This window comes from Pteronotus mesoamericanus, unplaced genomic scaffold (assembly GCF_021234165.1).
Source record: "Pteronotus mesoamericanus isolate MK-2021 breed Mesoamerican mustached bat unplaced genomic scaffold, CSHL_Meso_final contig_347, whole genome shotgun sequence".
Classification (NCBI taxonomy): domain Eukaryota; kingdom Metazoa; phylum Chordata; class Mammalia; order Chiroptera; family Mormoopidae; genus Pteronotus; species Pteronotus mesoamericanus.
The window spans coordinates 18,449,824-18,476,878 of record NW_026555137.1 but is presented as its reverse complement, the minus strand read 5'-3'; the positions used below and the strand labels follow the sequence as shown (position 1 = coordinate 18,476,878).

Below are 27,055 nucleotides of genomic sequence, written 5' to 3'. Positions count from 1 at the left end.
TTCTAGTCCAAGTTATCAGGGATAAAGGAGAGCCACGTGGGAACCTGTAGGTTTCTCACCGCTGTCAAAGGACTGGCTTGGGGACAAGCTGGGGCAACCTGAGGACACTTGTGAACCGGGCTTCTGTTGGCTGGTGGCCCTGTGCTCCCAGAGCCAGGATTTGACACAAGCTAGTCTAGAATTCAAACAATCATTTTGAAAATTATTGCCAGATTAAAAAAACAAAACAAATCACACTTGTTCCTTTTTCCGCATTAAAAAATATCTCTACCCAGATGGACTGATGCAGTGATACCAGAGCTAGTTTCTGTTCACCCAGTGGCCTTTGTGCTTCCCTTGAGTGACTGCCCTGCCACACGCTAAAGCGAGTCCGTGTTTCATTCTGCTGTAGGGCAGTCGTAGACACGACTCTGTATTTTAATTTCCTACCAAAAGTCCTGTTCTATGTTTAGTTGCCGTTTTATACACTCAGAAAACTGGGAAAGAGAAGAATTAAGTGATTCTCTCCTGTATATCCCTCAAATAATGTAATAAATTATAAACTAAGTTAGAAACAGAAATCAGCGTTGTTGACAAGGTTGTAGGCCCCCCGCCTTACTCTTAGTATAGTGTTTCCAGGCCGATTATTTTGCCTAGGGTACGCCATCCTCAAAAATGCAAACGGGAAATGCCACGCTTGCACATAAGACATTTCCTCATTAATAATTCTAGTCAGTGTAACCGATTTGATTGACAAGGTGCCTCAAGATGGTTGTAGGTTTGGGAGCATCATTTTAGTTGCACTTGATGTGTAACAGATTTTAAGATCAAATGCAAGCAAAGCACAGTGTTATGCTTTGGCAATGAATAAAACAGAGGAACGGTGAAGCCCATCTCAGCGGAAATGTTGCTGGTGTGGTTTTATTAAACACCACACCCCTTGATGGTAAAACGGCGCCGCGTGTGAATGGCTTCCTGTTTGGAGACTTGGTCTTCTCGAGTTGCTGTCTCTCCTGAGACAAGGGGCCGTGACAACGGAAGGACCCCAGTTAACTCAACAGGGCTGAGTGCGTCACTGCGTCCCTGCACAGGCAGCTGCCTTTCCACCGTCAGGGGCCGGCGTTTCTTTTGCTGTGTATGGGGACCATCTTGATCCAAATTCTGTGCCTACCACTGGTAACTAATAAAAAAAAATCTTCATCACCAGAAGAAATTTCCCCCACGTGCTAAATAAAACTCTGTCAGATAATGATATTGGATCTCTTTTTACCAGAATGATGTAGCACCGTGAAGTCAAACCCTTAAATCAGGCATGTTAAACATGGGGGGAAAAGCAGCCGAACTCTGTTAATTTAATCCTTATGAACCAGTTATAATTCTCTGAATCTCCATGTATGCAATTCTCCATTTAGCTGACTCTTTGTCCAACTGTATGCAACTTGAATTTTTTTTATTACTATTTTTATTAGTTGCATATGCAGAAAGAGAAGACACACTTTTTACCCCCTAAATATTTATGACTTTCCAGTGAAGGAATACTTGGGCTTCATATTCTGTATTTGAAATGTTGGATCATCTTAGATTTTTTTTTTTTTTTTGGCTGAAATAGGAGAAGCAATGCCAGTTTGAGATGTAAGCAAGTCAGGATCAAAGATGAGAATCACCCATGAATGCATTACAGTCACTAAATTCAGACCTGCTATTAGCTATGGAGATTTTTTTAAATGAATTATTTTTAACTAATATATACACATGCAGTTGAGAGAAATTATACAAAGGGACTGCCCCCTGCCCCTGCCATGTATCCTTTCTGCATGTAACAGGTGTTATATTCTTGCAAAACTGTCACAAGCAGGGCCAAGATTTCCATTGCCCCAGACACCTCTCCTGCCGCCCTTTTATAAGCACCCTCATGCTTCCCGGCCCCGCCCCCGCCGAACTCCTGCTCACCAGTAAGCTGTTCTCTGTCCCCATAATGTTGCCGTTTCAAGAATGTTACAGAAAAGGAAGCATACAGTAGCTGACTGCCTTGGGTTGGCTCACCCTTTGGATTGAGTCTGTTTAAGGCCTCACCCCTTGAAGGACATCTGGGTTATTGCCAGTTTTGAGTATTATGAATGCAACTGCTGTGGACATTCACCTACAGATTTTTGTGTGAACATAAATTTTTACTTCTCTGGGATAAGGACCCAGGATTGCAATTTCTGGGTCCTATGGTAGGTTTATTAAAGTAACTGCCAAGCAGTTTTTTTTAGAGGAGCTATACCATTTTACATTCCCACCAGCAGTTCAAAAAAGAAAAATCTAATTTCTTTATATCCTTGACAGAATAGTGGTGTTTTCACTTTTCCTTCTTTTTTCTTTTTACGCCATAATGATAGGTGTGTAGTGGCATCTCATTGTGGTTTTAATTTTCATTTCCCTAATGGCTTATGATGTTGAACATCATTTCCTGAGTTTATTTGCCTTTGGGATGTCTTCAGGAAATGTTTATTCTTGCCTTTTGCTCATTTTCTAATTGAATTCTTTGTTTTTTTACTATTGAGTTTGGACAGTCCTTTACATACTTTATATACTAGTAATGAACAAAACTAGTACTTAAGAATATAATGTGATGTGGCAAAATGAGTGCCCAAAGGGAAATTCATAGCTGTAAATGCTTACATTAAAAATAAGAAAAATCTTGGCCCTGGCCGGGTAGGTCAGTTGATTAGAGTGTCATCCCAGTAGCCTAAGTTGTGGGTCCACTCCCCAGTGAGGGCACATGCAAGAATCAACCAACGAATGCATCAGTAAGTGAAACAACAAATCTCTCTCTCTCTTTCTCCAACCCCCCTCTAAAGTCAATAGATGAAAAAATAAAAATAAAATAAAAGTAAGAAAAATCTGAAGTCAGTAACCTAATCTTCCGTCTTAAGGAACTAGAAAAAATCTAATTAAACTCAAATCAAGTAGACAGAAGAAACTAATAAAGATTAGAATGGAGATAAATGAAATTGAGAATAGAAAAGCAATAAAGAAAACACATGACACCAAAAGTTTGTTCTTTGAAAAGATCGATAAAATTGACAAACCTTCTTACAATGGCCAATTAAAAAAAGAGAGAACACTCATATACTACCAACCTTGCATAATTAAAATTATCATAAGAAAATTCTCTAAACCATATATGTCAACAAATTAAATAACCTAGATGAATTTGAGAAACTGGAAAAATACACAAACTACCAAAACTGACTTAAGAAGAAGTAGAGAATCTAAATAGACCTATAGTAAGTAAAGAAAATGATTTGGCAATAAAAAAACTACCAAAAACAAAAAAAAAAAGTTCAGATGATTCACTGGCTTCACTGGTGAATTCTAGAAAATATTTAAAGAAGAATTAACACCAGTTTTTCTCAAATCTCCCCAAAAACAGTAGAGGAAGGGATGGATTTTTAACTCATTCTGTGGGGCCAGTATTATGCTGGTGATGACTTCGTTAAGTCAGATAGTTATCACAAGGAAAGAAAAACAGATCAATATCCCTTATGAATATAGATGCAAAAATCCTGAAACAATACTAAGATACCAAATTCAGCAACCTTTTGAAAGTATTATATACCATGACAAGGTGAAATTTATCCCAGGAACTCAGGAGTGGTTCAATATATAAAAATTACTCAATGCAATATACTATATTAATTGAAGAGAAAAAACACATGAGCATCTCGATGCAAAAAAATCATCTCGCAAAATACAACACTCTTTCCTGTTAAAAACACTCAAGAAACTAAGAATAAAAGGGAATGTCCTCAATCTGATCAAGGGCATCTATGCAAAATTCACAGCTAACATCATTCTTAATGGTGAAAGACTAAAAACTTCTTCACTGTGATAAATAACAAGATAAGAATGTCTACTCTCACAACTGCTAATCAACATTGTACTAGAAGTTCGAGCAAGGGCAATTAGGCAAGAAAATAAAAGACATCCAAGTTGGAAAGAAAAAGTAAAACTATACTCATACATGACATCATCTTATGAATAGGAAATCCTAAAGAATTCACCAAAAATTATTGGAACTAAAAATTAAATTCAGCAAATTTGGAAGAAAGAAGTTAAACATCCAAAATCAGTTATATTCCCATATGCCAGCAATGAACAAGCTGAAGATGAAATTAAGGAAACAATTCAATTTTTAATAGTATACAAGGAATAAAATACTTCAGAATAAATTTAATCAGGAATAAAGTGGAAGATATGAATACTGAAAATCGCACATGTTGCTGAAAGAAATTAAAGAAGATATAAATAAATGGAAAGGCATCTCATGACCATGAATTTGAATGTATTTTGAATACATTCAAAACTGATGCAGAGATTCAGTTAATTGCTGTCATAATTACAATTGCCTTTCTAGATACAAAGACAAGTTCATCATACTTCTTAGGGAACTTCAAGGGACCCTGCATAGCCAAAACAGTCTTTAAAAACAATAAAGTTGGAGGATTCACACTTCTCAATTTTAACAGTTACCATAAGGTTTCAGTGTTGACTACAAAGCTGTGTGGTACGGGTGCAAGAATAGACATATAGATTGTTAGATTCGGATTGAGAGTCCACAAATAAAACCAAGTATCTATGGTTGGTTAACTTTCCACAAAAGTACCAAGAACATTCAGTCTATTCAACAAATGATACTGGGACAATTGCATATCCACATGTAAAAGAGTGAAGTTGAACCCTTATGTCAAACCATATAAAAAAATGAACTCAAAATGAGTCAAAGACTTAAGTATAAAAGCTAAAATTATGAAATTTTTAGAAGAAAATATAGGAGTAAATTTTCTTGACTTCGGATTTGCAATGAATTCTTAGATGAGACATCAAAGGCACAACAAACAAGAGAAAAATTAGATAAATTGGACTTTATCCAGATCACAAATGTACATCAAAGGATACAATCAGGAAAATGAAAAGGTGATTTCACTCTGGGGTATATGCTCAAAAAATAGCAAATAGATTTTCAAACAAAAACTTGTACATAAATGTTTATATCAGCATTATTCGTAGTAGCCAAAAAGTGAAAACAACACAAATACCATCAACTGAACAATGGGTGAAGAAAATGCCCTATATCACACAATGGAATATTATTCAGCCATGAAGAGCAATAAACTACTTGCATATATACACTATACCATAGATGGACTTGAAAACATCATTTCAAGTTAAAGAAACCAGATTGTTAATTTGAGACATTTTTCTTTGTTATGTATATATTTAGTGATATATAGTAATTTTCCGTTTAGTACTCTTTAGCTGAGTACTGCTGTGTGTGATATGTTGTATTTTTATTTTCTTTTAGTTCAATGTATTTTTATTTCCATTGAAACTTTATCTTTGACCCATGGATTGTTTAGAATTGTCTTGCTTAGTTTCCAAATGTTTGGATAATATCCTGTTACCTTTTAGTTGTGGATTTCTAGTCTGAGTCCATTATGTTTAAAGAACACGCTTATTATTTTGATTCTCTTAAATTTGTTGGGACTGTTATATGTTCCAGAATGTGGTCTATCTTGGGCACTTGAAAAGAATTTGTAGTCTACTCTCATTAAGTGCTCAATTAATGTTGGTTAGGTGTTGTTGGTTGATAGCATTGGTGAGTTCTTCTATATCCTTGTTGATTTTCTGTCTAGTCTTTTTATCAGTTGTTTAGAGATGGATGTTGAAGTCTCCAACTATAATTGTGGATTTGTCTACTTTTTTCCATTCTATCAGTTTTTGGTTTACATATTTTGCAACTTCATTGTCTGCTGCATACATATTTAGGATTAATGTTTTTTTTAATAGAGTAATTCTTTTATCATTTGCCTCTGTCTTTGGTAAATTTCTTTGCTACCCAGCCTACTTTATCTGATATTAATGTAACAATTTATACTTTTTGTTAACTGTTTTCAAAACTCATCTCCTCCCATTTTTTTACTTTAAACTGACCTATATCACTGTATCTGAAGTGTATTTCTTACAGACAGCATATAGCTAGGTCATGTTTTTTAATACACTTTGCCAATCTTTGTCTTGGTATATTTAGATTATTTACATTTGATACAGTTATTGGTATATTAGTGCTGAGATCTGTCATCAATTTTTTTTATTTGCTCTGTTTGTTACTTTCATTTGTTTTTTTACCTGCCATCTTTGTGTGTTTTTAAACATTTTTTAGAATTCCACTTTATTTATAAAATAACATGTTTTTTTCAAAACAGATTTTATTTATTTATTTTTTGAGAGAGGAAGGGAGGGAGAAAGAGAGGGAGAGAAATGTCAATGTGTGGTTGGTTGCCTCTTGCACACCCCCAACTGGGGACCTGGCCTGCAACCCAGGCACGTGCCCTGACTGCTAATCAAACCAGCGACCCTTTGGTTCACAGGCACTCAATCCATTGAGCCATGCCAGCCAGGGCAAAAATAACATGTTTTGAGCATATCAATTAGTGATTGCTCTGAACATTACATTACATTTACATGACTTATCAAAGTCTCCACTGTGAATGTGTCACGTGTGGATCAAAATGACACTACCCACGTCTGGAAATCCTCCAGTGGAAAAAGCAGCATAAAAGCAGCACTAGTCTCTAAAACCCCTAGAGTAACTGACAGAAGCAAATGTAAGATTGTTCTCAAGGTACAGACCTTCAACGACCCCACAGTTAAGCACCCACTGGAATGAGCGCTCAATCTGATACTACTAAACACCGAGAAAAACATTCATCGAAAAAATGGGTCAGCAAACAAAATAACCAAAAGATGTAGACCCTCCAAAGCTCCAGATAATTAGACAAATAAATTGGATATATTTAGAATGAAGAGTCATATAAAAAGAAATAAAATCATAAGGTCAAGATGCTATGAAAAAAATGGTAAATAGCTTATAATAATAAATTTATATAGTCACTAGATGTATAACACAAAAGTTAAATAAGCAATTAAACACAACTTAACTAGAAAGCAATCTAAGAAAATTGGCCAGAATGCAACAGAGGAAAACCAAGATATGGAAACTATTTCAGGAGGGTGAAAAGACTTGGAAAATAGAATGAAAGATGCCAACTTAGATATCTAGAAGGAGTTCCTGGAAGAAAGCGTAGAGCAAATTGGGTGAAGTGTAATTTCAAGAGAAAATAATAGGAATTTTTAAAAGTTGATGGAAGACACGAATCTTTAGGTCTGGGAACCTAACAAGGCAAGACTGTAATAAATTAAAACAAACCCACATTTCCACAACAGAAGTCAGAAGAATAGAAGTTGTCTGAAACAACACACAACAGTGAAGTTTCAGAAGACTTCTGTGTACATCAGTGGAGTGCTGTATGTGGTGTGCTCCTACCTCCCAATGTGATTATACGTATTGTCTCTTTCTTCCCCCTTCTTCATTCTATCTCTCTTCCTCTTTATTTCCCTTCAGTTTTTTCTTCTTTTTTTTTTGTAAATCACTCTTGTTAGAGTTTGTATTTTCTTATGTGTGGGTAGTTATTTAACTACTGATTCCATGTGTTTATTAGTTATAGGTATATTCCTCTCTTCTCTTTCTTCATGAGTTAGCTTTAATATGTTATGCTTTTATAGGAAATTAACTATTTTATTGTTTTTAAATTTATTGGAACGAATATGTTTGTGATATTGTCTTATGATTTATGTCTTTATAATATTTTCTTTATGATTGTATAATTAGACCACAGTGCAATGTGTTCAGGATTCAAAGAAAAAAATAGAACCAGATAATAACATAAACTGATGACAGAATATGATCAAATACATCCGTTTGGACACCAAATGCTAAGATCAACTAAAATATGTTGACCTAGAAAAGCTGAAAATAAAAGAATGGGTGAAAATATTATGCAAAGACAAACAAATTAAAGCCGAGGTTGTGGTTTAACATTAAACACAGATGAATTGGGGTAAAAATCATTAGGATCAAGAACATTTGTCACAGGAAAGACTAGAATTCACAATGATGACATAACCTATAAATGTTCTCTATTAATGCAGGAAAATTCGTTAAAAAATTAAGAGGAACTTGGATAAGAAGTAGAAACACAGTAGTGGTAGGAAATGTAAATCTTCACAGTTTATGACCGACCAAGTGACAAAAAATTACAGAAAGATATAGAAGACTAAATAACTTAACTCATGCAGCTCTGATATGTATTACAGAATGCACACACATCTGCAAATATACATACAGACAATGGAATATGCCTTTTCTAGTGCTCGTGGAATATTAAGACACACTGAATATACAGGAGGGGCAAAAATAGGTTTACAGTTATTTGTCTGAAAAATAATACAATAATTATTAAATAATAATACAAGAACATACTCTTGATTTGTGTACTCACAACTGTAAACCTACTTTTGCCCTGCTCTGTATATTAGGCAAATAAAAAGAATTCCTTTTTTCATAATTCTGACAAAGAACAATAGTTTAATTTCTTGTAATGACGTGCAAGACCAACCTTTCCTACCGGAGGCAACTAAAGACAAATGGATAAAACAGAAAGAAAAAAATCCAACAACTTTCTTTAAACCTTTACGGTACTGAGCCATCCAATCCAAAGTTCAGGAGAAAGTGAACATCCATTTTTGCCTGAAGAGCATCTGCTGGCCTGGAAGAAGGAACTGAGCTGAGCTTTGTGCCTTGAAGACCAAATCTGAAGAAACCCAAAGCCCTGGCCCATCAATGGCGGCCGCATTGACAGAGACGTGCCACCTTTAATTTGGGATTCCAAACAGCTACCCCCTAAGGCACGAGGGAACCAGAACTCAACCAGGCCTCCCAGAGGCTCACAAGGCTGGAGGCCCCTGAACTCTCAGGAAAGTTCTCTTACGCCAAGTCGTTCTGAAGGGCATGGTGACTCAGCAGCCAGAAGAGCACCGTTGGCCTTGGGAGAACTAACATGGCTGTCAGTGGGGGCAAAAATCGAAGATAGAGAACAAACCCAACGAACCTTGTGTATATATTCAACTTAAATGGTGACAGTATTTTTCTGTTTGAGCTCGGACGGTCCCTTCAATGTCCAGCTTTCAGTGCCCCAGGAATGGGACTACAGTCCTTCCACAGCTCCATCTCGGGGTGGCCAGGTGAACCCATCAACCTCTCACTCCAGCCTGTCACACTTCCCCATCAAAAAACACGAGTACTTCTGCCTGGCCGGGTGGCTCAGTTGGTTAGAGTGTCGTCCTGATACACCAAGGCTGTGGGTTCGATCCCCAGTCAGAATCAACCAATGAGTGCATAAATAAGTGGAACAACAAATCGATGTTTCTCTCTCTCTCTCTCCCCTGGCCCATTCCCCTTTCTCGTTCTCTAAAAAAAAAAAAAAAAAAAAAAAATCGATTAAAAAATTGTTTTAAAAATAGGAATACTTGTACTATCAACAGTCTGTGCATGCTGACAAATGGGAATTTGAAGCAGTATAGTCAAATAACTTCCTGTTCCATTATGTAATTTCCTCACATGAAACCATATAAGAGAGAAGGTGCTTGACTTGCGGAGACAGATCAGGAGGTAGGACAGCAGTTTGTAGGGAGGGAACTAGCTCTGCTATCTGCGTTCGTACTAACCGAAGGGAGGGATCCTTTTGCCAGGCAGGGGGTCAGAAGGGGACACGCAGATGAGCACCTAACACGGACCAGCACTCCAATGCCCCGTCGTCTCTGAGCCACAGCACTGATGTTCATGCAATAGGACAGTTGAGGCAGGAATCCAATTACTGAGCTAATGAGCGCCTTGGAGTGGTCAGCACCAGATTTACAGGAGAAAAGCACTGGAGAAAAACTCAAATCGCCCGGCATGGCTGACAGTTCACTTTCTTAGCGCGTGTGGCTCAGGGCTGGAGGCCCCGGGGCGCACAAGCAGCTTAGCTCAGTTATTGCTCGTCGGACTGTAGCACTCGCATTTTATAGCCTTTGGAAAAGATAGCTTTCCAGTTAACATTCTTTTAGAAGGTGTTTGAATTCCCTAAGGAATTTGGTAAATGACTTTCTTTTGGCTCAGTCCCACTTTAAAAATTGTTTATTCCGCTGCTGAAAATTCCATTTGTCCTAGGTCTTAAGGTGAAATTAAAATTCCACTTAGGGACTAACTATGTCGACAGGGGATTTGGGCCGTCATTAGAAAGAATTTTGTTGTTTGCTTTATTCTCTGCCACGCTGGCTCTTTTATTGTCAAAGCTGATCTGTGGGCATTTTGAAGGACAAGTGAAGCGGTAGTAGGACCGCGTGCCGGGGTTGATAGCCCCTGGGTTGTCACGGATGATCCCTCTCTCTAACCCGATCAGAGCCTTCCCCACGGAGCTCAGTCGGAGGGTCTGCGATGCTTCTCAAGTGAATGTCAAGTAAATTCCTAGCACATGCGAAGGAAAGAGAATATTTTTTTTTGAAGACAAATTTTTCCATTTATTCAAATTACAGTTGCATCTAGGTATCAATTTTTTAAATCCTCATCCAAGGATAAGTTTTTTTATTTTAGAGAGAGAGGCAGGCGGGGGGGAGAGAGAAAAAAACATCGATGTAAGAAACCAACATCAATTGGTTGCCTCTCATATGCACCCCAACCGGGGATCAAACTCTCAACCTAAGCATGTGCCCTGACAAGGGATCAAACCCACAACCCTTTGGTGCACTGGACGATGCCCCAACCAACTGAGCCACCTGGCCAGGGCCCATCTAGGTATCTTTACAATCTGTACCGATTTCTGAGAGACAAACTCACAAAAGGCGTGTGCATGCAGAGGTTTCTTCTTAAGTACCGTTATCAAAAAGTATCTGTCGTTAGTTAAATCATACATCAATTATTAAGTTTAAATGTAACCTAATAGTGGCTACTCTCCTTTCTTCTTAGCAGTTATCATGAGAGAAAACATCTTCAGGGGCGGGATGATCTTTGAATATTCATTTATCCATTCAGCAAATACTGAGAGATTACTGTTCGCCAGCTGTGAGCCAAAAGCTTGCCCTCATGCGACTTAGAGTCTGAGGCAGATAAAATCAAGTAATCACACTAAGAAAGGTGTGGGCTGGAATGGAGTAAAGGCTCCAGAGTCTGCCTGCCTGGGTTCAAAGCCTGGCTCTGCCCCCTCTTAGCTCCGTGACCGTGGGCACGTCTCCCAATCTTGCTGCATCTCAGACTCTTCTCTGTGAGAAGTACCTACTTGAAAGGTAGCTGTGAGGATACAGTGAGTTAATACATGTAAACTACTAACACAAATAAGAGCTACTCACTTCATTATAATTAGACATATACTAATAATTAGATGTAATTAACTAATAGGCATAATAATAAATAGGCATAATTAGACGTCTGATAATGTCATCATTGTGAGCGATATTAGCGGTGACGAGAGGCACGGTGTGTGGAAAGGCACACGGCACACTGATGTCCCCAGGAGCAGGCATCAGGGACGGCGTCCCTGGGGAAGGGAGGCTTGAGCTGCACTGAAGGGCGAGAGGGGCCCCCCCTGCCGGGGGAAAGCTGGGCGGGGCTGGGAGGGGAAGGGAGCAGAGGGTAGGACACTGGTCAGGAGGTGGATGGGGGAGGGGTGTCAAGAGTCACAGGGAAAATGGAAGCCAGTGAGACTGGAGCAGAGTAAGCGAAGGGCTGAGTGACAGCAGCGGCCGGGGACAGGATAGTAAAGATCGGGTTTTGCACAATTACTATAGGACCTTCCTTATGTTCAAACTTTGTATGTAACCCTTGTTCCATGGCCTATTTCTAGTTAAAGCCCTTTACTGATGGCGTAGGTTTAACGCTATGAAATTGCCGTTTTTATAGATCATAACTGGCCGAATATCATCAGCCTCACATGGTCAGCATCAGTGTCACGTGTCATCCTTCAAAGGATGACCAGCCACCGCTCATCTGAACTCAGAAGACAGCTCCGGTCAGGCAGGCTCTCTGGGCAGGGCAATTGTCAGGGGCGGGGGACAGATGGAATTCAAGGACTGGTGAAGTTTTAAAGACACCAGTGGAGTGATACCATTGGCACAGGCAGTGACTTGGGGAGACTGTCATTGACAGGTCACCGCTATCTGATGCCTTTGAGAAGCGAGGGGCTATCATGCATTGATCGGCTTACAAAAGCTGTGAACTGAGGTGAGCTGCCACAACTGAACAGGTTTCAACCTGGCTCTGGTGGCCCCTTGTTACCATGGCGACCAACAAGCTGCTTCTCCTAAGTTGGTGAGAGCTGTTTCCATTTTTGTGGTTCTCCCTGAGAAAGGCCTGTAAGAATACCCCCACCTCCTGCAAGCAAGGGATGGAGATGCGGACCACGTGCCCTGATTTTCCAGAATCGGTTTGAAAAGAAAAGGGGCACGCTGTCCTGTTCTGACAGCGAGGGACAGTCCCCTGGCAGTTCCAGTGCTGGCTTGTGTTCTTGGGACCCGGTGCTCCGCATGGATAAGGCCCAAGGCCATTCCCCTGAATCCTGAGAATGCGTCATCTCTCCCCTCCGCGCGTTTCTCATACATTTCCCTCTCTTCTGTACCGCGAGATCCTCTCTTTGCGGTGTGGCCAAACTGGAGCCGTCGGCCTCATGTGCTGTATGTGAGCTCCATGCCCCCGCCTTCCCTGCTCACACGCTGAGCTGTGTTCCTGCTCCCTCACTGGGGATCTAATCATGACTCTTCGCCCTTTTGTGGTCCCTTCTAGTACAAAACGCATGGATAATTCCAACACCAGACTGGTGGTCCAAATTGAAAAGGATCCAGGTAAGAAGTTATCTTTCTCCTCTTTTATTAAAATTATTTATTTTGTCACATAGATGGGTTCCTTCAATCCAAAAAAGGAATTAAGTACTCACTCCTCTAAGTTATTGTGGAGACAATGCGTGTCTTGGTAAATAGGCTCACTGTAAAGGTAGCTCCGTGTAAGTAGACTGGGCGTGCTTTCCGATTTGGTTTAGAAATGAATTTGTCCATTATTTAGAATCGATTCAGGCATCGAGCAAAAAGGAAAAAGGATTCATGGACATGGACTACAGTGTGGGGGTAGATGGAAGTGGAAGAAGGTATAAGGGGGATAAATGGCAATGGAAAAAATACCATAAAAATAAATTTTAAAAAAATGCATGCACGCACAAACACAACAAGAACTGATTCAGCGCTGAATGCCTCTGTTAATTAAGACGTCTTTGTTTTTGTGTGATAGGCATCCAATACAGACTATGAACCTTGGTCTTTTAGTAAAATTTCTTTAGAAATACGTCAGCCGTATAGGATGCTGGCTTGTCCTTAAAGGCAAGCCATTCCACGGTCCAAGATCTAGGACCCAGAAGTCTTCAGATATTTCATTTAGCATTAAACTATGGAAGCATTTACCCGCTAGAAAAAAATTTTACTTTTTTCTTTCTATAATCTGTCTAATTTTTAATCATTCTACCTCTTTTTTTCCTCATATCAGAATGCAAATTTTAACTCCTCCATTTCTATCCACCTCACTCTCCCCTGTGCCAGAAATGTTGTTGAGGACGAATCGTATCGTGCCCATCATCTGTATCTGAATTGCATGGACACGATTAATTTGAAATCACCAGATGAACTTTGAAAATACCTGGAGAGACACTTTTTTTGTTGTTGTTGAACTTTCTGTCAGTACAACGTGGGAGTGGTACAAATATCTCTAAAGCGTAGCTGTGGGACTCGATCATATTGCAGGCGCAGGGACATTAGACATATGGACAGTGTCACAAGTGCACTGTGCCTTTAATTATTCATCATTTTGTCTTGTTTTAATATAATTATGCAGCTGTGCGGTCAATGTGTTCTGCGAAGATCTCCCCTTTTGGTGGATTAAATTGTTTTGTTTTATTTAAACATCAAACCGTTTAAACAATTAAGCAAAGGTTAATTTTCTCATTCAGGCCCTTTCTTTAAAACTGCCAGAGACTGCAAGTAATCTCTAATTAGCGTCTCAGAATGCATGCTTAATTATCCTAGGAAATGAATATAACAGAGGTCAAGCAGGCTTTATCTGCATAGAAAATTAAGCACACTGATTCTTCATTAGACTACATGACTTCACTCAGCCCATAGAATAGTTTATTTATTTCCATTAGTCATAATTAAGTTATAAATATACTAATTTCAATTCAGCTCTGACTGTCATGAATGCCTAGGAACGCTACTCATAATTTGGTAGTATTACCTGATAGTTTCCTGGAGGTCGATCAGCCCAGCGCACTTTATGAAGGAGCACCCGGGGCCAGTCTTCATGTTCCCTAATCATGTTTCGATGCCCAAGCAGAGCAGGAGAACGCGGTTCAGACCCATGATCTATCTCGGGTCTTCCTGCGTCCGGGTCCCGCCTCAATAGATGGCCTGCACCGGAGCCTGAACAACATTCTGAGCAACATTCTGCCTCTCTGACTTTCCAGAATTGACTCCTCAAAGAAAAGATTCTCCTAAAATAAAAGTTCTAAGTGCAAACTTTTCTCCCAGCCCCTCCCAGCGCTCCCTCCACCCACAGGACCCAAACCAGGAGGACTGCCCCGTTTATTGACCTCTCCAAAAAGTTCCAACCCCTCCTCTTCAACATGCAACGGAAGGAGCCAAAGGAGTCAGGGCCCAGTGGGGAGATAAAGGAAACACACCATGACCCCCAAATTCCACATCCCCCCAAACACATACCCCCCCGGACTTCCGTTGCAAAGCAGGGCATTCTATCATTTTATATTCTTTGCTGTGTCTGTCCTTCAGTCTTCCCTCCGTGTCATGTCCACCCAATTAGAACAGCTCAAATTAAACGAGCAAGGAGGCTGAACAGCCCGCGCTCTCAGTCACTGTGGAGGGGGAGCAAAATTAAACGTGACAAGGAGACCAAAGAGCTGGGAGTGCCGGTCACTGTGGAGGGGGAGGCAGAAATGGTGCAGCCACATCAGAGCCACAGTCCTGCTCCCGAGGGTTTACTCAAGAGAAAGGAAAACGATGTTCACACAAAGTTCTGGTCATGAGCACTTTTAGTGGATTTGCTCATAATCGCCAGAACTGGAAACAACCCAAGTGCCCTTAACCTGGCGAGCGGGTGAACCCTGTGCAGTACGTGCAGAGGACTAGTGAGTGCTCAGCGCGAGATGCAGCGACCTGCTGCTGTGTCTTCAGCAGCCTGGCGAATCGCAGATGGCTTCGCTAGGGGTGGTTACCTGGCTATATGCACTTTTTAAAACTCATGGGATTGCACACTAGAAAGGGTGAATTTTACTCTGCATGAATTATTCCTCACTAAATCTGAGTTTTATGTATGCATTGTTTTTTACACATATATACACATAATTTACATGTTTATACACATATAATTTAAAAACAGTAAATAGCATCTAAATATAAGATAATCATTTATATTCTACATTTATTATAATCATTTATATATACATTTATTATATATTATTAATAAAAATCATTTATTATATACATTTGTATATGATATATAGCACTAACAATAATTATCTATATGGTAGCAGATAGATAGAGCTATTTACTATTCATAAATTATAACTCAATGAGTTTGATTACAAAAAGAAAAATCCTGGAATTACTTGACAGGTATGTGCTTAAGAACAAAATTTCTCTGAAAGAAACTACAGTCTGTGGTGTTATCTATTATTCAACAGATATTTAGTTAGTCCTTGCTGCATGTTAGGAATCCTGCCAGTATTGGGAGATATTATGAAAATAAGCAAACTAGACATAGATTTATCTTCTTCATGTTATGGTGCATTGGAGAAATCAGTTGTTAATCAAATAACCATAAAATCATATACGCACAAAAGCTAAGTATCAAATTCCAACCGTGACAAGTGCTTCAAAGCAGAGGATCACGGTGCTGAGAGCCGGCAAGAGGGGATTTGGCCCAGCCCAGTGGTCAGAAGGTTCCCTGCCGTGGTGATGGAGATGAGGCTGAAGAATAATTAGTAGAGCTAATAGCAGAGAGGAAAGATAGAGCAAGCCAGGCAGAAGGATCCGTGTCTCCAAAGGCTCAGGGGTGGAGGTGGGAGGGACCTGTAAGTCACTCGAATGAAGGGGGTTCGGTGTTGCTGAGCCCCGAGGGTGAGGAGGGCGTTCGTGTGAGGTGAGGACGGAGGCTGGAGGGTGGGGCCAACGGCACAGTGCCTCTTGTGTGGCCATGTGTCCCGCGTTTGCTCAGAAGTGTCCTAGATTATTCCTGCGAGTGATGAATTCCATGGAACCCAATGACACGTAATGGCAAGAGGTCTTGTCTCTACATTAACAGCAGTGAGAAGCCACTAAGGGCCCCAAGTAATGGGGTCGGGGAGTCCTGGGTAGCATAGCCCGCTGCGCAACTTGAAATGCTGATTCTGCCTTTGGTGTGGAGAGTCGATCAGCTAAGGTCCCCGTGGAGACCCGTAGGTGACCCACCTGACTGCTGCAGTTGTCCACTTGAGACATGACGCGTCTTGGAATAAGGTAGAGGTGACGGAAATGGAAAAAGGTAGACGGATGCTAAAATATTAGAAGAAAGTAAAACTGAGAAGCCTGGGTATGCGGCAGCGGGAACGAAGGTCCCTAGGTTATGGCTGACTGGGTGTTGGTGCTGTTCACTGAGATGAAGAGGGGACAGGAGGAGGCCCGACTTGGGCACATGGAAGGTGAGGTGTGTCAGAGACGACAGGAGAAGATGAGTAGACACGTGTGTATACAGGTCGGACACGCGGTCTCAGCTGGAGGTAGGAATGTGTTCGTGTTCTGCTCTCAGACGCGAATTCAGTCCACTGGTGTAGATGACATGACCTAGAAAATGTATAATGAGAAAAAATAGGAGGGTCTCACAAAACCCACTAAAGTGAGCAAAATATCTGGAGTCTGATGTCACCTTAATCAAACGATGACTCTGTCTCCGAGGTCTGAGTACGTAGGAGTAAGCGTTCACTCAGCCTGTTTCTCGCTCTGTCCGTAGGCAATGACGACAACAACCTCAATTCCATCTTCTATGAGCACTTGACAAGGTCCTTGCAGGAGTCGCTCTGTGGAGACCTGGTTCTTGGGCGGTGGGGTAACTACGGCACCGGCGACTGCTTCATTTTGGCCTCGGATTACCTCAACGCTTTCGTTCACCTGATGGAAATCGGAAATGGTCTTGTCACCTTTCAACTGCGAGGGCTGGAATTCCGAGGTAAGACTCTCTTTCTCGGCTCGGTGGGAGCCAGCGCTTCAGTTAATTATCATGCAAAGCTTTAATGAGGAGTCACCGCGGAAGAGGAAGGATGTCACATGTCACGCCTGTCTTGTAGAATGAGAGTCAGGGAGTGTCCCCCAACCGCCTTCCTCCTGTATTTTGATACGAATGGTCATCTGAGGGGATAACTCAGTGAAGTGTGTGGTCTGGTGTAAACCTTTGGAGTACAAGTTGGAATTTCGGTTTGATTCTTCTGGGAAAAGTGCAGAAGCAATGGGAGCTCGTGGAGCACACGTTCGGAGCGTTTCTTGCATCTGTAAAGTGATGATAATAGTAAGGCCGGCTGCCTCCTAATGTTGTCGTCGGACTTAAATGAGATGGTGTGCATGCAGGTCCCGCATGAATGCTCGGCGCTTTGTGGCCGCTGCATCCACCCGAATCTTGAAAAGCCTGGCCCCGGTTTTCCATTAAGCCGTGCGCTGGAGCGTTGCAGGGATTAGCGTCACAGACGCACCCACGTGCCCCTCCTGTGCTCTTTGGTTAGTCCTTCACTCACCGCCTGGTTTTCCAGCACCTTCCCTGGGCCCGGCAGTGCTAATGCTGGGGACACAATGCACACGTGACCCGAAGGGGTCTCACCCTGATGGTGGTGGCCTTCAGGGGGAGGGGCGCAAGATCACCAGTAACCGTGGGTAAACTAATGATGGGATGGGAAAGTGCTGTGGAGGAAGGAGATAAGGCCCCGTGACCCGAATGGCTGCAGAGGGCGGGGGAGCGTGAGCAGCTGCTCCATGCGGAGCGCTGGCCGGCACGGGAGGGCCTCCAGCGAGGACAGGAGGGAGGCCAGGGGCCGCAGTGCTGAATGGACAGGTCGGGAGCTCTGTGGGCGTCCTCACGCCCGGGGGCCGTGTGACTAGAACACAAGACAGGCAGGAGGAGGAGGCTGTCCCGGGCCTCACAGGCCGGGTAAGGGAGCTGCGTGCTATTCTCTGCATGATGGGCAGCCACGCAGGGCTCTGGAAGGCGGAACGACTGAGCTGATTTGCACTGAGCTGAGATTGTTCTGGTAGCTGTGTGGAGAAAGTGCTCCAAGGGGACTAAAGCAGAAACAGGAGACCATTTAGGAAGTTCAGTAGTCGCACCAGCAGACGGGGTGGAGGGAACGGAAGAGCCAGGAGATGGGGAGGTGGTGGAGCCAGCGGGACGCCCCGCGTTGGGAAACGAGGCTCCGCGTGCGGCTCGGTGCCCAGGTCGGTGCCTGGATGGGCGGAGGCGCATTTCCTGAAACTGGCAGCTTTGCATGCGGAGGTGTAATCAAGAGCTCCCTTTTGGATGCCTTCATTTACAATGCCCTTGATTCATCCAAGTGAATAGATCATGTAGCTAATTGGACAGATGTGTCTTATATTCCCCTCAGGAGACATTTATTCAGCACTCATTCTACGTCAAGCCACGGGCTGGGCACTTCGAGTACAAAAGTGAAGGCCCCACTTAGGAGCCTGGAGCCTCGCTGAGAAGGCAGATGTAATGAGCAATTAGAGATGAGCGTAGGGCCACGCTGTGACCGGGGTGTCACGGGGGGCAGGGAAGGGCGCTTGGATCACACGGGGTCAGCCGGGCAGTAAAGAGGCCACCGTTGGAACAGAGAGGCGGGAGCAGCCAGTATAACAATAAAGAGGCACGAAGTAGCCAGACGTGGGTGCCACGTGGTTGGGGAGGAAAGGGTCACAGACAACGCTAGAAAGGTGAGCAGGAGCCAGGTCACAGCCTCCAAGACATCACAGTGACAAAAGGACATCTTTTAGCCAAGAACAAATTGCCACCTTGTCACATCTTTAACACCATTACCCGCAGAGGACCAAGTCTTTTGGTCCTTAGATTGAGAATTTCTAAGCCTACTTTTGTGAATAGCCATCTCTTTAAATAGCATTCTCAAAGAAATGTGTTGGAAAGGCTTTTTCTTTCGCCACAGCTGTGGGTTCCGTGGTTTCCATGTGTATTCCGAGCGTCCTCACAAGCTGCAGCGACTGAGTTTAGGGAGCTTGTTTTGAAAAGGTCGCTGGGCCGAGAGCGGCGACCAGACTCCACACGACAGTCTGAGGAGGAGCGCTCGCTGGAACCCCGCACGAATGCCAGAGAATGCCAGGGTACAGGGCGGGAGTCACGTGTCTCCAGCGCGATAGTGCAGCAGAATCACCTGTTTCTTTTGAGGCCTTTCCAGTTGTTGTTGTTTTTTTAATTCCACGGAATAGCTGTCAAAGCCAGCCTCGTTGAATCTGAGCTGCAGCTTCTATCAGAAGTTTTAGGCGGTCAACAGCTCCTTTAGCGGACTCCAGTGACGTTTCCGGGTCTGCAGTTAATTAGATTGCAGAAGCCTGAAGCGCGTCGCCCGCCAGCTGGTCACAAGCAGGTTCTTCCTCATGCGCCACGCTGAATGTTCTGGCCTCACCTCACATCAGTTATTGGGGAAGGAGGGGCGCATAACCAACCACCACAAAATGTAACACTTTTTAACAAAAGTGTCCAACCGGTAGCCCGCAGGCCACAAACAGCCCAGGATGGCTGTGAATGCAGCCCAACACAAAATCCTAAATTTACTTAAAACATCATGAGATTTTTTTTGTGATTATGTGTTGCAAAGTATTTAACGTGTGGCCCAAGACAACTCTTCTTCCTGTGTGGCCCAGAGATGCCAAAAGGTTGTAAACCCCTGGTTAAGACAACAAGGATGTCTTTTTACTTCTCACTACGGTGTGTGGCTTCTTCTGCTGGGGTCCCCTGCGGTCACTCTTGCAGCTGCATTCAGCCGGCAGATGAGCGGGACTGGAAGGTCTGAAGGGCCACATCCGGAGCCAGCCACCACCCCTGGCATGTTGTCTCTTCCCCATGTGACTGCCCAGCTTCCTGTGGGCGGGACTAGACATCTTTACAGCCAGGCAGCCTCGGGATCCCAAAAGGGGGAACATGGGATACTTGAAGGCCTCTTACGGCTCAGCCTCCAGGACAGGTCCCCTGTCTCCCCCAGCATGTCCTGTTGGCCAGTGATTCCCAAAGGCAGCTCACGTGCACGACTCCCTAGGGGCCGGTCTTACATGACACACCAGGCCCCAGCAGCTCCATCGGGCCGAATATGGAAGGAGGCCCAGAGCCAACAGCCACGTGGTTGGGCAGAGAGGTGGCGGCTGCATGAGAGGGAGGCCCAGTGGTTCTCTCTGTTTAGGCCCTAGTAGCCCAAAGAACGACCTTGATTTGAGTGATCAAGCTCCATTAGCTGGTGCTGTAGTGACTGATACAATCTCAAAGCGAGACTACAAATAAGGAAGCCACGTTTCTATTCTACTCCTTTTGGCCCATGCCTCTGAGAATAGAAACAGTTCTTCTCTCGTTAATGCAGGGCAGAAGGATGGTCAGCCCTGCTCCTCTTGGGTTTCTGAGGGTTACTTGCATTTTCCTAACCAGAGAGCCTTTGAAGGAACCACTCAAGAGCTGACGGAGTAATAATCGTTGGTTTGAAATCTAAGTCAAGGTAGCAGGCCTACATCAGTAATGCACTTTACAAGGCCAACATTGTGAGGAGCACCGAGTTCAAGGTTTTTCCAAAGAAACAGAATCTGTTGGATTTTTTTTAATCCTCACCCAAACAGATGTTTTTACTGATTTTAGAGGGAGAGGTAGGGAGAGAGAGACATTGATCAGCTACTTCCCGTATGCCCCTCTATGGCAGATCAAACCTGAAACCTAAGTATGTGCCCCGACTGGGAATTGAACCCACAGCCTTTTGGTGTACGGGACGATGTTCCAAACAACTGAGCCACTCACAAGAGTGGAATCTGTTGGATTTTTATTTCCATTTAACCATCATTCAAGCAAGCAGACACAAGAAATAGAAAAGCAAGAGTTGGTGACCTGTTCAATCCATTCTGTTCTCCTGTGCCATCCAGTGGCCTAGAATGGTGGGCTAGCCCGTTTCTGTTATTAGAATAGGAGAAAAATGAATGAAGAGTCACAGTGCTGCCCACAGGGGAGCCAGGAAACTCGAAAATATGCCTGAAGAGGCGAAGAATCGAGAATAGGAGCAAACTTGAAAAGGCATTCGAGGGAGTCTTTTATGAGATGTGTGTGAACTCCGAGCTAAGGAGAGGGCGTTCACCTGCGGAGGCGCCATTGACCCTCAGAATGGCCACCGTCACTTCCTGGCATTTCACTAAAGGGCAAAGCAAGGCCCACGGAGACGTGTGCTCTCCTGAGGCTCCCGGCCCGTTAGTGGTCGAGTGAGGCGAACCCGCAGACTCTCAACAGGACTTCTCCTGCCACCTGACCGTTTACTCTCGTTCCTTCCTTCTGTTGGGTTACTTGTTTGGAATTTGTACCGCAGTGTTTATCTGGCTTATTAAATGCTAAGAAACTGGGGTATAAAGCCTTCGGTCACTTGCACAGCCTTTCAAAAGCTCCGTAGCGTTTTTCTCGTTGCAGCCCATACACTCTGTATGAGGGTATTCAGGAGAGCATCACAGGTCGACGTGGCCTCTCAGGGCCTCGGTCTCTTATCAGAACCTGGATGTGACCTCTGAGTTCCTTGTGGGCTCTGAAAGGTCATCAGTTCAGGAGATACAAAGCGCTTTGATCATACGATGCACTTGAGGGAAGTGGAACTTCTTGCTGGAGTCTGAGGGTAAGTCCCTCCCAGGAGCGGGTGCTGTGGGTGGATGTCCCAGAGCGTGGGACCGCGGCTAGTGCCAAGGGGGGATGTTGAGCGGCTGCCGATTCAGTGACAACAGAGAAGGTCGACACAGCATTAGTCTGCCGGTTGGTGCCGGGACGGGGCGTCAGAGGCATGCGCGCAGCCGCGAGGCAGAGTCGGGGAACCCCAGGCAAGGGGCGCGGCAGGGCTTGCGAGGGCGGGGGATGGAATCTGAAGGGCCGGGAGGGCGGAGTCCCAGGCAAGTTCACCCACAGCAACAGGAGGCGGGGTGGGGAGAAGGTGTGGCGCGGATGCAGGAGAGAGGCGCTGGACTGCAGTGGTCAGGAATTTAAAGGAAGGCCTGTTAAGATGGCGCCTGTGATTCTCTACGCCACGTCTGGCTTCCTGGGTGCAGGTACGAAAGGAGTGAACCAGGGCTGGGCTTAGCTAAATGGGCACCGCAGAGACAAGGACCGGGCAACGCACAGCCTGTGCAAGGGCTGCTGGTCGTGAGGCCAATGCCTGGCCGCGGTCGGGAGCAGAGAGCGGAGGGAAGGGAGGGTGTGAGACAGGTGGAAACAGGGCGAGGGGACCTTCTGGATCCGGGGAGGGGACAGGCTTGTTGGAGTAGAAATGTTCGAGGAAAGGAGCCGGGAGGCTGGAGGGCGGTTGCTGGGAAGCACCGCTCTGAAACTGGCGTGTGTGCAGCGGAAGCCGCCTTGGTGACGCGCGTCTAGGGTTGTGACCACGGAAGGTGAGGCGGCGGAGGGGTGGACACGTTGGAAGGAGCTGCAGTGGATACTCCCGGGAGCGGTGGAAGGAGGTGGGCTGGAGAGCGGCGGCGGCGGCGGCGCGAAAGCCTCAGAGACGGACTGGGCGCGGCCTGGCGGGCGGGGAAGGGGGCAACGAGAGAGGGCCGCGCGGGCAGAGTGAGGACAGCGAGAAACAAGAGGACGCCTTCCGTCTGGTGCAGACCCAGGGGTGAGAGGAGCGCGGGGCAGCAGTGAGAGGGACAGTGAAGGGATTTCAGGAGTCTGTGGCCTGACGGGGGGCGGGGCCGTGGTGAAGGCGGGGTCAGAGATGTGATTGACAGAGCAGCCTGGAGGGCAGGCTGCTGGGAGCCCGGCTTCCGTGGCCCATGGCTGGACCCGTGGCAGGAAAGCAAGGTTCCCCCACGGGGGATGAGGCGGACCCTGTGCTCTGAGGCCAGGTCCCAGGCTAGAGCCGGGCCCCAGGCGCGGAGCTGGGTCGCAGCCGTGGGATGTTTGAAGCCGCTGACGTGAAACCTAGCTGTGCCGGTCGGTATGCAGGCAGCTGGCATCGTCCTCCCTAGCGGCGGACGGCTACCTTTTCATCCAAGCAAGATGGGTTTTTAAGAAATCATCTCAGGAGGGGTCTTAGGAAATATAAGAGTCATCTGATAAAGTATTTTTTTGGAAAACTCCAGAAAAACGGTATCAGGATTGCATGGTGTGTGATGCGGACATGTACCTTTTCTATTATTTGAGTAACTACACTTTTCTCTGTTAATATATCTGTTGCTCAGTAGTTTCCTTACAGTGAATGAGACTGCATTTGTATATATTTTCTACATTCCCATGTGATCAAATAGTTCCAGTTTCTGCTTGGATATTAGTTCAGACAAGAGAACATAACCAATATCGATCACCTTGTCCTTTTATGTGAAACGAAACAGTGGCGGGAATTGCTTGTTTCAGGTGTTTTTAAGAGCAGATCATGAATCTGCGTGGTCAGGCCATTGTCCACGATCCCAGGCATGTGGGCACCATGGTGGCTGGTCATACATGTTTTTGATAACAAAATAATAAGCAATAATGTGAAAACCAATGCCAGTTTATTTTCTGAATTCCTGCAGTTTGTACATTCAGTTCTTTATTCCTGCAAGCTATTAAAAAAATCGACTAGCCAGGGCTCTGTTAGATGGTGAGACCCCAAAGGCCAAGGACTCCTTGTCTTATTCCTGTCCTTCCCCAGTTCAGTGCCCGCCTCCTGGGAGGCAATTCAAATTTCCTGAGCACCTGTTACGTGCCAGAGGCCACGCTAAGCTCTTCAGTTATAGTATCAGAATATTCCTTATAATAAGGCTATAAAGTGAGTAGGTGTCATTATCCCTATTTTAGACACAGAGCTGATGAGGATCAGTGAGTTCCCCAGGCCTCGCAGCCACCTATGGGGGGGGGGGGCGGGGTAAACACCTACAAGTGTCTGGCTCCAACGTCCTTGACCTTGGCCATGGACCCCACAGCCAGGGAGGGGAGAGGAGGGAGGGGTGAGGGAGGAAGAACAAATAAGAAAAAAAATGAGTAACTATTTTTTAAAAATCTATTTGGTCGTCAAAACTGAAAAGCAGAAGTTTTACCTGAATGTGTGCTAGGTGTTACCACGGCAACTCCACCTTCAGCGTCTCAGTTCCTTCGCTGACCAACCTCAGGGGCCGGGAACTCTTTGGCTCTCTTGCCTGAAGAACCATGGTTTGGAAAATATCACAAGACAGGATTTATGTTCCTGTCTGTGTGAAATGCTATCAGCCACCTCATAGTTTGACTAACATCCCCTCATCACCGGTCTGTGGGCACATTTTAAAAATATCTGTGTAACCTAATATTTCCTAAAGCTAAGCCAACCCAACTTTATCATGGCTGGCCAACCCACGCGGAGCCTTTGGCCTCACACGCATCTCGGAGCCGCCTAGAATTCTCTCTTCGCTATGGCAACACAGGTCATCAGCAAGTCCTTAGTTCTCACGTCCACACAGCTTGAGTCATTAAGCTGTTAAGTCGTTGCAAACTTTAGGCATAAAACAATAGGTTCTTCACTGAGAATTCCTAAACACATATTTTTCTTTATTTCAAATGACGTGACGTGTTGGTGGGAGAGACGGAGCCGTGCCTGCCTGGGTCGCCAGTCTGGGAGGAAAAGGGGCTTTTCCTGGGGAGCATGGAGCCTGTGTGTTTTAGCATTCCACGCTCGAAAATAAGTTTGTGGAGAAAAGGAAGATAATATGACGCTGGATTAAATGTGACTAGAAAGCACCTGACTTCTGAGTAAAGTTGCGTGCATTGGTTTTCTCAGCTGTAAATGGCGTAGGATTGGAGGGGGGAAAACTGTATTATTCACAGAGATAATTATTACATATTTCAATGTTTCTTATACTTATGCTCCAAACCTGCCCGATGTCGTTATTTGTTTTGAGTGATTTGGTTCATTTCATTTTCTAAAAAGCAAATTCTGACAGCTTTTACTTGTCATTTGTCAAGTTTCATTAGACAACGTGTAATAAAGGAAAAGTACTGATTTTTAAGTTCAAGGGACCAGAGCTTTCTGCTGGACAAGCTGCTTTTGAGATTCGGGATCCTTATTTATTTTATTTTTAAATAATTTTTTAATTTTTCGTTTATACTTGGCATACAACATTAGGTTAGTTTCAGGTGTACAACATAGTGATTAGTTGGTTATATAACTTATGAGGTGATCACCCCGACAAATCTAGTACCCGTGTGACCGCACACATAGTTCAATGTCCTTATTTATATAAGGGTCATTACGCCTGCCCAGCCAGGTGGCCTTGTGCAATGAAGAAGATGCTATCTGAGGAAGCACTCTTCAAGTTGATAATTCATATCACCACAAATGTGGATGATGTTTTGAAATAAAATTTCTCTGAGAAAATCAATGCTGTTTCATGGAAAGGTGTTATATCACACTTTAAATCCAGCTTGCCAAACAGGTCACAGGAAAAAATTGAATCCTTTGGGCAGATCTTAAAGCACATTGAGGCTCCTTGGAATATACCACTGTTATAATTAAAATTTTCTGCTGTGCCCACAAAATGAAACATGTCGTAAATTATTCTCATGTATTTTGTCTTTTTCCTCTACTGCACCGGGGCCAGCTCACTTCGGGTTCTCAGCTGACATTTCAAAGATGCGCGTGGCCGGGGACTTGGGACCAGGGGAGAAACTGTGCAGTGAAATAATGAAGAATTAAACTCGCTCCGAGCTCAGCTGGCCAGTCCCGTCGCTGGCTTTCACTCTGCTCTGTGACCGCAGTCACACGCCTAGACCCTTGGCGCTGTCTTTCCCCACCTTTAAGGTTGGGTTCGTTTAGAGGGGCGGATCATCACGTTAGGGAGTAGAAAGGGTAACGGGGCAGCTTCATGGTGACGGTGGCCCTCGTTGCTCCTCCTCCTGTGGGGAAGCTACTATCAGAGACTGTCCCCAAGTGGCCCCAAGTGACAGCCTCAACCTTTCTCTGTCCCTGGTGGCTTCAGGGAAGTCAGCCTCTATGGAGTCTTTTTTATGGCAGGAAAAGCTTGATTCTTCGGAATCGGCGTTCACTGACGAGTAACCTATAGGGGCACCGTAGCCTGGTTTACTCCGATAAGTGTATAAATCATTTTTACCTTCCCCTTGAGCAGCGATTTTCACCCTTTTTCACCTCATGGCACACATAAACTAATTACTAAAATTCTGCAGCACACCAAAAAATATCTTTTTTGCCGATCTGACAAAAAGAAATAGGTATAATTTTGATTCATTCACACTGGACTGCTATTGTTGTGTTGGCTGTTGTTGCTTTTTTATTTAACAATCTAAGGGAAAAGGGGTCAGTGCCCCTGACTAATTAGTCAGGTATTTTGTGTTTTAAAAATTCTCGAGGCACACCGGTGTGCCTGCCATGCACATTGGTTAAAAATCACTGCCCTAGAGGCTAATGTATTAGGAATGCTAGTGTTTACCAAGAGAATAAAAAATTTCAAGTACCTGATTTTATCATTACATGAGTAGAAAAATAATGTCTTAAAGACATTGAAATCTCATTATGAATTTTATTTTTCTTTGGGCAGGTCTTAAAGCAAATGGCGGCTCCTTAAAATATAAAATTGTTACAATAATTATTTCTTCTTAAAAGTGAAATCTGATGAGGTCTAATGGGTACGGGGTCTCCTCCCATAGCAGGTGGCTGGGCACAGGTGACCTGCACAGTCCTTTAAGCTCCCGCTGTAGAATTCTCTCCCGGAGAAGTAGTTGTGGGGGGCGGGGAGGGACTGAGAGAGGCATCTCCATGGCAGTGAAGCTGCAGGACAAGTTTTGAGGAAAAAATCCCACTGCGATCTTCCTGAAAATGACAGCCATTCAAAAGTGATCTAAAGCCTTCTCTGACATTATTTCATTTGGTCACAGAATAGCCCTTGA

General features: G+C 44.1%; 1 protein-coding gene across 1 annotated transcript in view; it reads left to right on the top strand.

The window, feature by feature from the left end:
* The window catches only part of PCNX2 (pecanex 2), a 215,149-nt gene that overhangs the window by 151,485 nt on the left and 36,609 nt on the right, over window positions 1–27,055 (top strand). Inside the window, exons 24-25 of the mRNA XM_054576753.1 lie at window positions 12,680–12,738; window positions 16,940–17,155. Coding sequence (XP_054432728.1) covers window positions 12,680–12,738; window positions 16,940–17,155 — 275 coding nt within the window. The remainder of the gene's footprint in view (window positions 1–12,679; window positions 12,739–16,939; window positions 17,156–27,055) is intronic.